At 42.4% G+C, this 17,920-nt stretch overlaps 1 protein-coding gene across 3 annotated transcripts in view; it reads right to left on the reverse strand.

Annotated features, from left to right (window-relative positions):
- Positions 1-304: 304 nt before the first annotated feature.
- Positions 305-17,920, reverse strand: part of IFT80 (intraflagellar transport 80) — a 166,862-nt gene continuing 149,246 nt past the window's right edge. For all 3 annotated transcript variants that reach the window (XM_075546978.1, XM_075546977.1, XM_075546980.1), the window contains exons 19-20: positions 17,309-17,432; positions 305-1,444 (exon numbers count right to left, since the gene is read on the reverse strand). In XM_075546978.1, the coding sequence (XP_075403093.1) occupies positions 1,334-1,444; positions 17,309-17,432 (235 nt within the window). In that variant the 3' untranslated portion in view covers positions 305-1,333. The remainder of the gene's footprint in view (positions 1,445-17,308; positions 17,433-17,920) is intronic.

Genomic DNA, 17,920 nt, shown 5'->3' on the forward strand with positions numbered 1-17,920 from the left:
TAAAGAAAACGATGTATATATTATAAATTCTGATTTTCTTGGTATATGAATTAAGAACAAAATGTGCTTGAGATATTTATTTATAAAGAGGGTTTATATAATATTTCATATTCAGAAAGGTTTATCTAGAGCCTTCAAGAAGATCATAGTAAAATTTTATTATCTTCCAATTAGATTTTTCCACAAACTTCTTGAAATCCCCTTTATATACTCTTAATGTGCACAAAATGATAGAAAATTGAAGATAATCTTCAACTGATACTCATGGTATTCATTTTTGCTCAAATAAACCATTTTAAAAATGTTTGCTTTAAAATTGTTTATTAATATGTTCTATATTACATATCGTACCCTCCGACTAAAAACTTCTTTGAGGTGGGGAATCACCACAGTCCTGTAATAGGGTCAGGTCTCAGGCATTCTGGATAAACAATCTTCTCAACTTGATATGTTTATGAAACACACAAAATATTTACAACACATACAAAGGCACTAATGATATCAAACTCTGCCAACATACATAGCATCATTAGTGTTAAACCAACTGCGAAGCTCCTATAACAGACAGTTTTAACGTGTAAGGCAAAATCACATATAAATAGTCGAGTAGGGAAAGTGACATATTTCATTACTTTATAAACGCACTATTAAAGCAACATTTGAATTTCTTTCACTTGACTGAGCGATAGGCTGCAAGCATTTCCTTTCTGCTTTGACCACTGTGAAAACAATGTGAGGTCACAATGCTCAAGCACCTATTGTGTAATTTTCTCATCACGGCAAGCTACACTATTAAAAATTATTTTAAGTTAAAGTAGCATTTTAATAGTTATGCCAATTTTTACACATTTTCACACACCCACGTTCTTGAATCTTGATGTAAAAAAAAATTTTGGAGTTGAATAGAAATTAATTCTTTTTTTTTTTTTTGCCAGTCGGAAACCAGTGGTCCTTTATTCCTTGTTTGGGGGAGAGGTTAGAAATTAATTCTAACACATTTTCCAGGAGTCCATTGTCTCATGGTCAGCATGAATAGCTCTTCATACTGAAGATTCAGGGCAAAAAGGTGGAATGTAAGCAGCACCACACAAGGGTCCCCAAAAATACAGGCATATTTGCTAATGACTGGACTAGAAAAATACAAAAAGGTAGAATTACATCAATCATTTCACACTTAATCTTTTCTTAATGTTCTCTTAGTATTAAGTACACAGCAAGACTTTATACTGATTGAAAGACTTTTTTCCTTTTTCTTTAGGAACCAAAACACGCATGTTTTTGGTTTACCAGAATTAACTCCGCAAGATAGACTTCTTCAAGGGCAGTACGGCCTTTAGTGCTTTATACCCAGACCCTTGTTGGACTGGCTGTTTGATGAGCGCTCTCGTTCTTTTGTAATTTCCATCTCAATCTTGGCTTTGATTTTCTCCCAATCTATTTGGAGCTGTAAAGGAAGAAAAGAGGAAGTCTGTTTACAAAATATATATTACTGAATCTAATCAAATAGTAAACAAAAATAGACGTCCAAAAGAGGCATGAAAAAGTAGATTAATAAAGCTGGAGGAAAAAAAACAACACAACAGATTTAAGAAGAAGGCCAAATAGAACCCGGATCTCCATAAAAAGCCAGCACTCTCGTGATTCCCAAGAACATCCCTGGTGTAGCAACTGCTGAAAGGCACCTGTAGACACTCTGGCACCTCGAGCAGCCCTGGCCGCCCAGTGGCTGGGCAGGCGTTGGACTGCAAACTGGAACGCCTGCGCTTGGAAGCCAGCGGCACCACGGGAGTTGATGGCGCCCAGTGCAGATAGCCCTCAGTGGTGTTATCCATGTCCCAAGGAACCTCCCTGAACCTCAGTAATGCTTCCTACCACTTGTAATCATAGACGTCTAGGTGAGAAATACAGCTCTGCATTGCTCAAATGCACGTCTTCTTAGATTATATAAATACTAACAAGATCATAAACTCTTTTTTGAATTACAACTGATCAGAAGCCCTTTGAGATTTTCCTTTAATTACTGGTTCATTTTCAAAGAAGTTACTGACGGAGGCTCACAAATCTTACTCACCACAATCTTGTAGCTAAAGCATGAGAAAAACAGACAAAACGAGGGACTGAACAAAGACAGGCGGAAATGAAGCGGCAGTGGGCGCTTGTACCAGATGCAGAAGAAACCACCTGATTCAGGGTGATTTTAATTGGGTAAAATTGACGACTCTGACCCAAGTTCATGAGAAGGCTCAAAGAGGAAATTAGCATAGAGTTTTAGCCTGGTAGCTAAATTGAGACATGGAAGTTGATCTTACAGGAAAAAATGTTTTTTGTTGTTATAACTACCCACAAGAATATTTTTATAGAAGAGTAATAAATCTCTACTGCACACTGCATGGAAGCTTTATAGACAATCACTTTAGCGTCACTCCTCTGACAGTGTCACCTAGTGTGGTCTGCCCTTCCCACGCCCCTAGGGATGTCACTTGCGGAACGGGCCAACTGCTCAATGGGAGAAAGGAGTGGTAGTCGGCTGCCTTCCAGAGGACAGACAGCCGTGGAAACCCCGCGGGCAGTTCCAGCCGGTCCTGCAGGGTGCTGAGTCAGAATCAAGTGGACGGCAATGAGCGTGGTCTGGTGCTGCGGCCCCAGGATTGATTCTACACCGTTGACTCAGGGATGAGGGAGAAAGGCAGACTGCTCTCCTGCACACAGGGGGAGAAAAGGACAAAGTGTGGGCCTCCAAGCCATGTTTCAGTTCGGCACCTCTTCCCAGCTCACACTAAAACCCTAGCTGAGGGCAAAGGAGGGGACACACCACTCTCCCAAGGACATTTGGACAAAGTGGTGCTTTCGCCACAGCTCTGAAGGCAATGGGAACACCCCGTGGTTGGGGTGACGGTGCTGAAAAGAGGTGAGAGGAGTGTTTCTCCGCCTTCCTCAGGCTGCTCCTCCTGTGGTGGTGACCCCCCAACCATAGAATGATTTTCATTGCTACTTCATCGCTGTCATTTTGCTACTGCTATGAATCAGGCGACCCCTGCAAAAGGGTCGTTCGATCCCCTTCCCCCCCCTCCCCGGTTGAGAACCCCTGTTAGAGGACACCGCGAGAAAGCAAGACTGGGAGACATACAACACATAATTAACAGGTGATACTATTTTTGTTTCTTTTGCATCAATTCATACTGCCTGCTCCCCCTCCCCTAGTTCAGCCTTGACTTTTCTCTGTCCTTATTAGGTTTTATGTTAAGAATGAAGTCTCTCACTGGGGTCTATGGATAATATCTTTAGGAAAGTACATTCTACTACTAAAAATAGATCTATATGGAAATGACTAATTTTAAAATGCATGCCTTTTCTGAAGCAAGCAAGAAATACATGGGGAAAATGGGTTCTAAGTTAAATGAACTCTGATTTACTATGAAATAAATCCAGATTCCTGACACTAAGCCAAGAGTGAATAGGCTTTTACTTCCAAGTAGGAAAGTTAAGTAGAATATGTAGTTTTAAACCAAACTGAGATCTTACTACTTGAACAGATCGAAGTAACTGAAGGCTTCATTCAGCCTTAACAGGATTCCATGCCGCCTTCATTTCGTGTTTGAAGTTGATGAAATTAAGGATTTGGTTCTTTTTGCTTCCAGTATCAAAAATTTCTGACAAGTAATTTACTGTAAACATTTTGGGTTCTCTCCTCCTCCTCCTCCTCAGGAGAAAGATGAGGCTGTCTGCCGCTGTACAGATTTCCAGGCTTGGAGACCCACAGGGGAGGTTGCCCTGTCCTATAGGGTTGTTATGAGTCAGACTTAATGGCAGTGAACTTGGTTTGGTTTCCTTTTTGTTTGCTTTTTCTTTAAGCAATGAAACTTCTTTCACATATTTGTATAGTATATGTAGAGCAAATACATCCCTATTAATTGGAAATGATGCCTGTGTTAAGATGCAAGTAACAATACACTGGAGGGTTAGACTATTTGAAAGACGTTTTGTAAACTTTACATGGCAAAACATTAATTTGTATGTCTAACAAAACATTTGCAAAGAGAGACAAAACTTGATGAATGTCTTGGCATTCTTCCACCCTATATTGACTTACATAGATGTCTCACATCAATCACAATAAAACTATATATTGATGGCATACTGAACAATTGTTGCTTCGTTGCACTGGAAGTCCATCTTTGTTGCAGGGAAGAAGGCCAGGTCTCCCTGTCCTTATTTTGGGAAGGCAAGAAGGGGATGACATCTATACTAGTTACCTGTCATAATACACATGAGCATGTCAGTGAACAGCTAGCTCACCTTGCGTGTATCCAGTGTCAGAACAGTCTTCTAGGGATCACCGAGTTCTTGGATTAGATATGAAGAATGATCTTTGGCAGCTGCCAAACGACTGCCATGCAAAACCCAGCCTTTCCTCTGATAGGGAGGTCAATACTGTTTGCCACTCTTAGTCAGTTCTCCTTATTCACAGAGAAGCTATTTCAAAATCATACTAAATTGCTTTACATTCTCTACCCCATCTTTCTCACATTCAGCTGAAAACCAACTTTTCGGAGAACATAGCAGCCATTAGGCATAAATTCATTTAATTCCCCTTCCTGGCTCTCACACAGTTACAATAGGTGTATTCATCCTTCTCCCTCTGCCTTCACCACTTCACAGATACCCCGATCCTGTCTTCTTCAGTGCTTCCAGGATGTCTGCCTTCAATTATTACACATTCATTTCTTTCTTTCTTTTAAAAAAATCATTTTATTAGGGGCACATACAACTCCTATCACAATCCATACATACATCAGTTGTGTAAAGCACATTTGTACATTCATTGCCCTCATCATTCTCAAAACATTTGCTTTCCACATAAGCTCATGGCAGCAGCACCTCATTTCCCCCCTCCCTCCCTGCTGCCCCCTCCCTCATGAACCATTGATAATTTATAAATTATTATTTTGTCATATGTTACACTGTCCTATGTCTCCCTTCACCCACTTTTCTGTTGTTCATCCCCCAGGGAGGAGGTTATATGTAGATCCTTGTAATCGGTTCCCCTCTCGACCCCACCCTCCCAGCATTGCCACCCTCACCACTAGTCCTAAAGGGATCATCTGTCCTGGATTCCCTGTGTTTCCAGTTCCTATCTGTACCAGTATACCTCCTCTGGTCTAGCCAGATTTGTAAGGTAGAATTGGGATCATGATAGTGGTAGGGAGGAAGCATTCAGGAACTAGAGGAAAGTTGTATGTTTCATTGTTGCTACACTGCACACTGACTGGCTCGTCTCCTCCCTGCAACCCTTCCGTAAGGGGATGTCCAATTGCCTACAAATGGGCTTTGGGTCTCCTCTCTGCACTTCCTCTCATTCACAATGTTATGATTTTTTGTTCTGATGATGCCTGATACCTGATCTCTTCGGCACCTCGTGATCACACAGGCTGGTGTGCTTCTTCCATGTGGGCTTTGATTCTTCAGAGCTAGATGGCCACTTGTTTACTTTCAAGTCTTTAAGACCCCAGACACTATCTCTTTTGATAGCCGGGCACCATCAGCTGTCTTCACCACATTTGCTTATGCACCCATCTGCAGTGATCATATAGGGGAGGTCGTTTCCTTCTCTTTCCTGGCCCATCACCATTCTTGACTCTTTATCCCATCTCCCTGCAGCTCCCCACTCGTTCTTCCCTGCATTCCTGACTTTCAAGTTCTCCCAAGCCACTGTAATGGGACTGTCTTCCCACCGCATTTCAGGAACATCTCAGTGATGCCACCATCAAACGTGTGCAGTTCTCATCCCATAGCCTTCTCAGACTAATTGAATTACTTACTGATTCAATAAACATTTATTTAATGCTTAGTATATGCCACAGGTTCTTCTAGGTTTGTGCATTCATGGATGAACACAGAGATAAAAACCACGGCCTTGACAGCGAGTAGTGGACGAGGGATGATAAGGCCTGGTATGCAGTAGGGTGAGGTGGTCCGTTTTTTGGAAACAGGCAAGGAGGACAGTGAGTGCTAGAGTGGTATGTCAAAAAGGGTGATCAGAGAAAATGTCCTGAGAAGAGGACTTGAAGATGCGGAAAATGAAAGAGCGAGTGAGGATATCTGAGGACGCACGGGCTTCAGAGAAGAAAAGGTCCCATGTGGCAGTAGTCCCTGGGCTTTGTGGACGGACCGCTGCTCATTGCACACTGTCACGTATAATACCAGTGTTGTCTGGTTTCTGCTCCCCTTTTTGAAAGGTCCTTTTTCTGTCGCTCCCTCCTCCTCCCCGGTCTTCTTCTGCTGGACCGCAATCTGTGAGCATTGACCAGGGGTCCAGCTGCCGGCTCCTCACTCTTTCCCTGGGAGAGCTCATGGATTCGCAGAGCTTCGGCTGAGCCTGGGGGGCCATGATCACACAGTTATCTAGTGGTGACTTTGCCTTTGCAAATACCCTCGGTTGTCGACATTTATATTGCCGATTGCCTTCTAAATGCTGCTGCTGGATAACAGATGGCACTTCAAACTCAAGCGTGTATATCTCCACCTATCCCTTTATCCACAGTAATGCCATTCTCTCCTGCCAGTTGCCCAAAGTAGACATGTTGAGGTCATTCATAAATGCCTTGTCTCAAACTCCTCGCCTTGTCTGCCTCACCACCTTCTCCTCTACCTCAACCACAGTGGTCTCTTGAGTTTACTGCTGAACTTTTTTTCTTATATTCGTCTTACTCTACCTCCCTTCTCCATCCTCTAGGATAGATAATCGGACAGGAATGTTCTGCCTGGCTCCCTTGCCATCACGCGGTCCTGCGATCAGTCAACCGGGAGTAATCCTTCAAGTCCTTCTCTTGATTGCGAACCTCCGAGTGTTCTCATCACGTCCATTATGAAGGCCACGCTGTTCCAGGGCTCTTGAGACCCTTCAGACCCAAGCATGACTGACCGAGGGCCCGGAGCAGTCCCTCAGGACTCTAACTCATTCTTTCAATACGATCACATCACTTGACTGACCGACAAAACGCTATTTTAGAAAAGAATTTTTTTCTTTTTAAAATCATTTTATTGGGGGCTCATACAACTCTTATCACAACCCATACGTACATCCATTGTGTCAAACACATTTGTACATTTGTTGCCTTCATCATTTTCAAAACATTTTCTTTCTACTTGAGCCCTTGCTATCAGCTCATTTTTCCCCTCCCTAACGAACCCTTGATAATTTATAAATTATTATTTCTACTTGAGAAAACTTTGTAGAAATTTAAATTTCTCTCTCTTTTTTTTAAAGGGAATCAGGATTTTCGAAAGGAAAACAGAAAAGTGACTCTGTTACTTCCCTTCAATAGCTTCCCACCAGTCTTTAAGATAAAGTGCAGTATCTTTAATTTGCCCTGTAACTCTCAAATCAATTTCTCACTTGCTCTTTCTCCTTGCACTTCACTACTTTCCCTCTGCCTGGAACTTGTCAATTCCCACCCCCAGGCAGCTTCTTCTATTCATTTTTCAGAGCCTGGCTGAAATGCAATTTGCTTTGCATAGTTACTGCTACTTCCTCCATCCTCAGTCAGCTCCCACATTCATAGTCTCATAGCACTGTGCACACTTCTTTCAAGGCACTTCCATTACAACTGAAAGTAAGCAGCACTCTGTCTCCTCTATTTGAAAATACACTCCATTAGGCCAGGATCATGGTTACTGCTTACTATTCCACAACCCATGAATCAACTACAAAGGCAACTCTTCTATATTGTTGTATTAGCCTGGGTACTTTAGAGAAACAAATCCACAGAAACTCATGCATGAGAGAGTTTTATATAAATGGTAAGTGCACATCAAGAACACATCCCAACCCAGTGCTGCCCAAGCCCACAAGTCCTACATTAACCCATATGCCCGACACCAATCCACAAAGTCCTCCTCCATCTCATGAAACACTCACAATGACACCGACTGCAGGAGGAAAGCCGAATCAGTGAACGTGTAAGCATTCAGTGCTGGCAGGTCTCTCCACACGGCTGCTCCAGCACCCAGGGCTGGATCAGGGTAGGTCCATCAGCTTCTCTTTGGGGATGTCTTTCAGGAAGTGAGCCTTGCCAGCTGAAACAGGAAACTGGCTAAGGTGTGTCGACCATCAGAAAGTAAGAGACCCGGGAACAAGAAAGGCGAGGCTTGCCAAACCATTTATCTCTCCGCTCTTCAATTAATCCTACATGTGTTTATTGGCCAGGTTGGCACAACAAACTAACTACCTCAATCCACCCCTCGACAACTTGGCACCTGTACACAATTTATTAGCCATATATAATTTCCGGACATTAATGAAATCACATTTATACTTATCATCAAACATCTATCATACATATAAATGAAAACACACTGAGTCCAATTGTATCTGATATATCATACATGAACAAAGGAAAGATATGCAATAAGCACATACACAGAAAATACAATTACAAACCTCGCTTTTGCAATTGATCACATGGTCATAACTGATAGGTTAAACTACCTTCTTCTACTACCCATTCGGTATTACCTTTGTCCTTAGCAACACCTCAGCTGGCTGTGGTTTATTGCCTGGTGGGGTGACACAGACCTTCATTCCTGGTAGCACTAAAAAAGAGTCGACCTATGGGATCTCCTGGATTCCAGACATATTCTTCTTTACCTCCATTATGCAGCACCAGTCCAATTTCTACTTGGTAATCAGGATCAATCACACCACTCAGTACAGTGACACCCTTCCTGACCATATGATCCAGCTGACCAATGGTGCTAGAGGTGTCAGTTGTAGATAAAGATGCAGTGTGGAGTCTTTGGCAGACCCCTATTGGTGAAGCACAGTATAGACCATTGGGATTTTGGAGTATTGTCCTGCCATCCTCTGCAGACAACTACTCCCCCTTTGAAAAATAGCGGTTGGCCTGTGACTGGGCCTTGGTGGAGACCGAACGCCTCATCATGGGCCACTAAGTCACCATGAGGCCTGAACTGGGTATTGTCTGACCCACAGAATCATAAAGTTGGACGTGCGCAGCAACACTCCATTGTTAAATGTAAGTGGTATATATGAGATCGGGCCAAAGCAGGACCTGAAGGGACAAGTAAACTGCATGAAGAAGTGGCCCAAATGCCCACAGTCTCCACTCCTGTCACATTACCTTCTTTCTCCAAGTCTGCACCTATGGCCTCCTGGGGAGTTCCTTGCCATACTTTAACTGAGGAACAAAAAGTCATGCTTGGTTTATGGATGGCTCTGCACGATATGCAGGTGCCACTCGTAAGTGGACAGTGGCAGCACTACAGCCCCTTTCTGGGATCTCCCTAAAGGACAGTGGTGAAGGGAAATCTTCCCAATGGGCAGAACTTTGAGCAGTGCACCTGGCCGTTCAGTTTGCATATAAGGAAAAATGGCCAGATGTGAGACTGTATACTGATTCATGGGCTGTGGCTAATGGCTTGGCTGGATGGTCAAGGAATTGGAAGGACCATGATTGGAAAATTGGTGACAAGGAGTTGTGGGGAAGAGGTATGTGGACAGACCTCTCTGAATGGGCCAAGAAAGTAAAGATAATTGTATCTCATATGAATGCTCACCAAAGGGTTACTTCTGAAGAGGAGGACTTTAATAATCAAGTGGATAAGATGACACGCGCTGTGGAGACTGGTCCTCCTCTTTCCTCTGCCACTCCTGTTATCACCCAATGGGCACATGAACAAAGTGGACATGGTGGCAGGGATGGAGTTTATGCATGGGCACAGCAACATGGACTTCCACTCACCAAGGCTGACTTGGCCACTGTCACTGCTGAGTGCCCCATTTGCCAGCAACAGAAACCAACATTAAGTCCGAGATATGGGACCATTCCTCGGGGAGATCGATCAGCAACTTGAGGCAGGTTGATTACATAGGACCACTTCCATCATGGAGGGGACAGCGTTTTGTTCTTACTGGAATAGACACCTACTCTGGATATGGATTTGCCTTCCCTGCACGTGATGCTTCTGCCCAAACAACCATTCGTGGACTTACAGAATGCCTCATCCACCGGCACGGCATCCCACATAGCATTGCTTCAGATCAAGAAACTCACTTTACAGCAAATACAGTGCAGCAAAGGGTCCATTCCCATGGAATCCACTGGTTGTATCATGTTTCTCATCATCCTGAAGCTGCCGGCTTGATAGAATGATGGAATGGGCTCCTAAAGACACAATTATGGTGCCAACTAGGTGGCAACAACTTGCAGGGGTGGGGCAATGTTCTCCGGGAAGCTGTATCTGCTCTAAACCAGCGGCCAATATATGGTGCTGTGTCTCCAGAAGCCAGAATGCATGGGTCCAGGAATCAAGGGGTGGAAGCTGGAGTGGCACCACTCACTATTACTCCTAATGATCCCCTTGCAGCATTTTTGCTTCCTGTCCCAGCAACCCTGTGTTCCTCAGGCCTGGAGGTCCTGGTCCCAAAGAAAGGAACTCTCCCACCTGGAAACACAGCACGGATTCCACTGAACTGGCAGCTGAGAATGCCCCCTGGCCACTTTGGGCTTCTCAAGCCTTTGGATCAACAGGTCAGGAAGGGTGTCACTGTACTGAGTGGTGTGGGTGATCCTGATTACCAAGGAGAAATTGGACTGGTGCTACATAATGGAGGTAAAGAAGAATATGTCTAGAATCCAGGAGATCCCATAGGCCGACTCTTAGTGCTACCATGCCCTGTGATTAAAGTAAATGGTAAGTTACAGCAACGCAATCCTGACAGGACCTCTAATGACCCAGACCCCTCAGGAATGAAGGTCTGGGTCACCCCTCAGGAATGAAGGCAATAAACCACAGCCAGCTGAGGTGCTTGCTGAGGGCAAAGGTAATACGAAATGAGTAGTAGAAGGAGGTAGTTTAACCTATCAGTTATGACCATGTGATCAATTGCAAAAGCGAGGTTTGTAATTGTGAGTGTATTTTCTGTATATGTGCTTATTAACTTTGCTTTGTTCGTGTATGACATATCAGATACAATTGGACTCAGTGTGTTTTCATTTATATGTCTGATAGATGTTTGATGATAAGTATAAGTGTGATTTCATTAATGTCTGGAAATTATATATGGCTAATGAATTGTGTACAGGTACCAAGTTGTCGAGGGGTGGATTGAGGTAGTTAGTTTGTTGTGCCAACCTGGCCGATAAACACACATGTGATTAACTGAAGGGTGGAGCGATAAATGGCTCGGAGAGTCTCACCTTTCTTGTCTCTTGCTATTTGATCATCGGACCAGTGTGCTGCTGCTTTGCTTGTTCTATGCCTCCATTTGCAAGTTACACTACCTGTGGGACACCTAACCCGTGGACTGTGTCACTGTAATTTGAGGTTCCTTCAAGATCTGCTTTGCTACACCATTGGAATCTACATCTCTTGAGCTAGGGACTGGTGGTGATCTGTCATCTGGCTGACTGCTGATGACCTGCCTTGTTGTTTGCTGCCTGTGCCCAGAGAGCCTGAATTGCTCTACAGAGGCCTACCCGGTAGCCCTCAAGACTTGAAGGACTGCCAGTATCTCATTACTGTCTCACGGGAGTGAGATGCACTGAGCCATTTGTACTGCTTTATAATTTAATTAACTGTTTATTTCTTATGTTACATATCTATCTGTATAAATATATATAAAATTATTAGCATTCTGGTTTTGTTTCTCTAGAGAACCCTAACACAATTGTCTTCAAAATTCTATACTTCCTAAACTTCTGTTCATGAATTTGATTTTTTCCCTCTGTTTTCTTTTTCCTAGGACAATGTTTTAAATGTTTTCTGGCTCTTCTTCTAATCTTGTGCAGAATATGTACTCAGCACATGGAGGAGGCTATTCCTTGAGTGGTTTTAAAGGCCAGACTTACGATACATTCCTAAAATATTTACCAGACGGCAATGCAGGCCACGAATAATGACTCTCAATAAAAGCATTGTTAGGGAACCTTACATGAATAACAGATTTTCTTTTATACTAAAAGTGTCCACGTAATATTTCAGGGCCCACAGATATGAATGACTAAATGGCCCTCTCGCTTCTTGATTTTCTAAATGGTAAGTTCCACTGACCTAAGAGTATAACCAAATCTAAACTTACTGCCAACTCGCTGATTCTGACTCGTCGTGACCGGGGACGGCAGGATGAAATGGCCCTGTGGGCTTCTGACACTGTGACTATTTGAGGAACTAGAAAGCCTCATCTTTTGCCCAAGGAGTGGCCAGTGGTTTGAACTGCTGACCTTGTGGATCTCAGCCCAACTCGTAACTGCTATGCCACTTATAAATTTGCATATTATGTACAAGAGCCCATTAAAATTCAGCAAAGATTGAGAATAAATGTCTCGACATTATTTAAAAATAATATTTTTCTACTCAACTATAGTTCTAAAATAAAGAATTTATGTAATCACCATTTTGGCATAGATAGATAAGTATGATGATCAATTGTGATTAGATAATAAGTGTAATACATGAAACCAAGTAAAACAAAGCTATTTTATCTCAGCTGTAGGTAAATTTTCAATTAAAAACATTTTAAGTTTAAAATGTTGCCTTATGATCTCTAGTTAACTGCAAAATGATACCTACAAAATCGAAAACGAGTGCACGGTGCCATAAGGCAACAGAGAAACCTATGTTGTTCTGGTTATCCCACTTTGAAGTCTCTGTTTCTCTTCAAACATTCTGGTGACAAGCTGATGCCAGGGGCTTAAGTAGAGAGCAAATGTTTTGAGAATGATGAGGGCAATGATTATACAAATGTGCTTTACGCAATTGATGACTGTATGGATTGTAATAAGAGTTGTATGAACCCCTAATAAAATGATTTAAAAAAACATTCTGGTAACAATAGTAGTAAAAAAGAAGATTTAAATGTTAAGTGTTTATGATTTGAAACATTTTTTTAAGAAGGAGGAGGAGGAAGAGCATTAATATGATTAAAATTATACAATAAAGTAAGTTTAAGGTGGATGGCTAATTTTAATGTATGGCCATCTTTTCAAAGCCGTAATAAAAAGATCAAGTGAGCTTTTGAGTTGTGGCAGCTGCTGTCAAACTGTTCAGAATTTGTCCAAGTAGTAGAGCAAGTGCTCATTCTACTAGACAATTCATTTCAGTTCTAAGCAGGTTTCTAATAAAGACAAATAGACAACAAAAAAAGTTTTAGAGTTTTTATAAAATATGCCCTTTTTCCACCAAGAACGCTACAACATGTAACTGATTATCCTGGATTGCTAAACTCTATGAACAGCCCCAAAGGCTTCACCATTTAAAAATTTTTTCAGTGGCCCACTGGTGTAGAGTGTGACCCCGCTTTTAGAAATATGGTAAGTGCACATGTTGGCTAAGCAGGAATTGTTGACACTTTCACCTTACCTTGCTCTTTTTCCTAAGGCCCTTTCTGATCCGCCCCACCCCTGGGATGGATATAGACATTCATTTTAGTCTACCCCCAAGGAGCAGTGTCCAAAATATTTGATAAGCTCCAAGAAGGCAGAGGTCAATTCTGTATCCTTAAAAACAATCAAAACCCAAATATATGAATAAAAAAACTAAGGAAACCAACTCATTCACAATATTTGAGTTTAAAGTCTGTGCTCTCTCGGGATCTTAGCTCTTGATAGCCTAGCCTCTTGGCTCTATAAGGCTTGAAGGGAAATTCTACTTCTCCTGTCTGGGCCTAGAGGGCTCTAGGGAGGTGACCAAGCTCCATTTTGATGTAGCGCTGACACAAACCCTCTTCTTCTGACTCTTCCATGGGATGATATGTACTGGAATGATTCCCCCCTCATTGAAATAATAAAATCTGAGAACCTAGCAGGAGCTTGGGCTGCTACCCAAATAGTATACCTAGGTGCGATACTTCTACTAGGTGCAGCCTTACTCCCTAGAATTCTACAAAAGTCATAAGGTATCTGAGATCTAGTCAGTGCCCTCTCTGATTATAATTCCCCAGGAGCAGAAGGGGTAGCTGATAGAAGTAAAAAACAAACAAACAAACAAACAGAAATTAGAAGTCTTTTACTCTCAACCATCTATTAATGACTGGAATAATTTATCCCAGTCATTTATAGATTACTTATCTCTGTATTGTGAATACAAATGGAATGATATAAAAACAGACTTGAATTCATCATAATATGGTTCTAAGATGAAAGAAACAAAATTTACACTACACACATAGTAAAAATAAGACCCAGGATATTGATATTGTATGAATCAGCCTACCTTTGCCTTGTTAATATGAATATTGTTAGTAGCTATAACAAAACATATACATTATTATGCACCACTTGTCTGTCAGTTTGTTGTGGTGTTTCTGTGTGATGCTGGAAGCTGTGTCACTGGTATTTCAAATGCCAGCAGGGTCACCCAAAGTGAACAGATTTCAGTGGAGCTTCCAGACTGAGAACAGACAATGAAAGATTGTCTCCCCAGTTCAGAGGAAGAAGGTGCTGAAAACCTTATGTAGAGCTTCAAAGGACTGTCAAACACTGAAAGCCTAAACAAAGGGAGCAGCACGTGGTCAGAGACACATCTGGCAGACGGGCCCCTCAAGTCTGAGGGCACTCCAAATGTGACTGAAGAGGAACTGATTTCTTGGAGGGGCATCGATCATGGTGAGGTGAGTCCAGTAAAGCCTGTGGGAGCGGTTTCTCTGGGTCTTCATTTGGTGCTGGGGCATGACACAAGGTAAAGAGAAACAACTGCAAAAAGCCTCTAATAAATGGAACTTGGAATGTATGGCATATGAATTTAGGAGAACTGGAAGTTCTCAAAAATGAAAATGGCCAGTATTGGCCATTTGGAATCAGAAAATCATGTGGTTTACTATGCTGGGAAAAACACAATCAAGAGGAATGGAGTGGCACTCTTTGTCAGAAAGGATCTTGCTAAATCCACCATGGGGTACAATGCTATACGCCTTCAAGGAAATCCAATCACTACAATGAAAATTCAGCTTTATGCACCAACCATGAAAGCCAGTGAAGAAAAAATTAAAGAAGTTCATCAATGACTTCAGTCAGAAATGGAATAAATGTGCAGTTGAGATGCACTGATAGTTACTGGTGACTGGAATGCAAAAGTTGGAAACAAAGAGGGAGTAATAGTTGGAAAATATGGACTTGACTATAGACATGAAGCTGGAGATCACATGATCAAATTTCGCAGAATCAGTGATTTGTTCATAGCAAAGACCTTTTTCCAGCATCACAAAAGGCAACTAGATACGTGGATTTCCCCAGATGGAAAACCCAGCAATCAAGTTGACTACATCTGTGGAAGACATGATGGAGAAGTTCAATATCAGCAGCTAAAACAAGCCCAGAGACCAACTGTGGCACACACCATCAATTGCGCGTATGTAAGTTTAGAATAAAGCTGAAGAAAATTCAAACACATCCACAGGAGCCAAAATACAAACTTTAGTCTATCCCACCTGAATTTCAAGAGCATCTCAAGAAGAGACTTGACATCTCAAGAACACTAATGACAGAAGAGCTGATGATCTGTGGGACAACAAAGAAGACAGCAGGGCAGCTCGTGAAGACAACGCTGAATCTTTTCACGAAATGTTCGAAGACCTAGAATTAGAAAGCCAACGGGAAGAACATGCTGAGCACATCTAAAACTGAAAGACCTGGAGGAAAAATGCAAGGTTGAGAGATTCTATAGGCAAAATATTGAATGATCCAGGAAACATCAAGAAAAGATGGGAAAAATGCAGAGTCAATACAGAGTAACCGTAACAAAAAATAATTCGTTGACTGCCCACCACTTCAAGAGGCAGCATATGAACAAGAACCAATGGTGCTGAAGGAATAGGTTCACACTGCACTGAATGCATCAGCCAAAACCAAGACTCCAGGAATTGACGGAAACCCCACTGAGATGATTCCAAAAGCTGAAGAAGCACAGAAGCAGTCACTCTGTGCCAGGGAATGTGGAAGACAACCACTTGGCCAACTAACTGGAAGAGACCCGTATTTGTGTCCATTCCAAAGAAAGGGACCCAACAGAATGATGTTGACAACACACACAAGTCAAGTCTTGCTTAAGATAACCCAACAATGGTTGCAGCTGTATGTCCATTAACAAGAAACTGCTCAAGGTTCAGGCCAGATTCAGAAGAGGACACAGAACAAGGATATCATTGCTGATGTCGGATGGATATCAGAGAATACCAGAAAGATGTGTACTTGTGTTTCATTGACTGTGCAAAGGCATTCCATTGTGTGGACCATGAGAAACTGTGAAGAACCTTGAGAATGGGAATTCCAGAACACTTCATTGTGCTCATTCAGAATTTGTACAGGGATCAAGAGACCATTGTATGAACACAACAGAGGAATGCGACATGGTTTAAAATCGGGAAAGATGTGTGTCAGGGCTCTACCCATTCACCATACTTGCTCAATGTGTATGCTGAGAAAACTCTCAGAGAAGCTGGATTCTGTGAAGAAGAATGTGGCGTGAGGGTTGGAGGAAGGTTTACTCACAACCTGCAGTATGCAGGTGGCATAACAGTGCTTGCCAAAAGTGAGGAGGAACTAGAACACTAGACGATGGAGATCAAGGATGGCAGCCTGCTGTATGACTCAATGTAAAGATCCAATCTCCACAACCTGACCACTAGGCCACATCGTGATAAATGGAGAAAAGGTTGAAGTTGTCAAGGATTCTGTCTTGCTTTCTACTGTCAATGCTCAAGGAAGCAGTAGTCAAGAGATCGAAAGACACACTGCATTAAGGAAATCTGCTGCACAACACCTCTTTAGAGTCTTAAAGAGCAAGGATCTTACTTTGAGGACTGAGGTGTGCCTGATCCAAGCTATGGTATCCTCCTTCCGTCACATGCATGCGAAAGAAGGACACTGAATAAGGAAGACGGTAGCAGAAGGATGCATTTGAATTGTGCAGAAGAAGACCACTGAAAGTACCATAGACTGCTAACAGGACAAATCAATCTTTATTGGAAGCAGTAAGGCCAGGGCGCTTGTTAGAGGCAAAAATGGCAAGACTTTGTTTTATATGACACTTTGGACATATTGCCATGAGAGAGACTAGTCCCTGGAGAAGGACATCATGTTTGGTAAAGCGGAGGGTCTCAAAAAGAGAAAGGCCCTCCATAAGATAGACTGACACTGTGGCTGCATCAGCGGGCTCCAGCACAGGAACCATTGTGAAGATGGCACAGGACCGCGCAGTTTCATTCTGTGGTGCACAGGGTTGCTATCGGAGCTGACTCGATGGTACCTAACAACAACACATACATTCTTATCAAATACTGTGTAATACTTACACCTTCTGCATATTGCAAGTATCGTTTGTTAGTTTCCTGTTTTCCAAATGTCTCCAAAAACTTCTGACGATAAGCAAGCACAGTATCCACATGCGTTTTATATTTTACAGCCAATTCAAGTGCCCTGTACGAGAAAGAAAAGCGATGATCAGCATTGTTTATGTCAGCCCGAGATTTGGGGCACAGGGGTTGGAGAGACAGCTCCTTCTGCTCACCTCTCGTATGGAATGTCATTTCCTACCTTACCAGTGTGTAAACTCTTACTTATCCTGTAGGGCCCAGATCAAGGATGATTTCTTCTTCTGGTCAACTCTCTTCATAGAAATAACTATTATCTTATTTGTTCTCCATAGCATTTTATGCATGCTATTATGTAACGTGCGTGCCCTGGTGGCATAGTGGATGTGAGATGGGCTGCTAACCACAAGGTGAGCAGTTCAAAACCACCAGCCAGCTCCATGGGAGAAAGATGAGACTTTCTAACTTTTGTAAAGAGTTACAGCTTCAGGACCTGTCCCGTCGGGTGGCTATGAGTCAGAACTGACTCGATGGCAGTGAGTGGTGTTCTTCAGTTTATTACATGATATAATGAGACTAACGAAGAATCCATGC

Source organism: Tenrec ecaudatus, chromosome 4 (assembly GCF_050624435.1).
Source record: "Tenrec ecaudatus isolate mTenEca1 chromosome 4, mTenEca1.hap1, whole genome shotgun sequence".
NCBI lineage: Eukaryota > Metazoa > Chordata > Mammalia > Afrosoricida > Tenrecidae > Tenrec > Tenrec ecaudatus.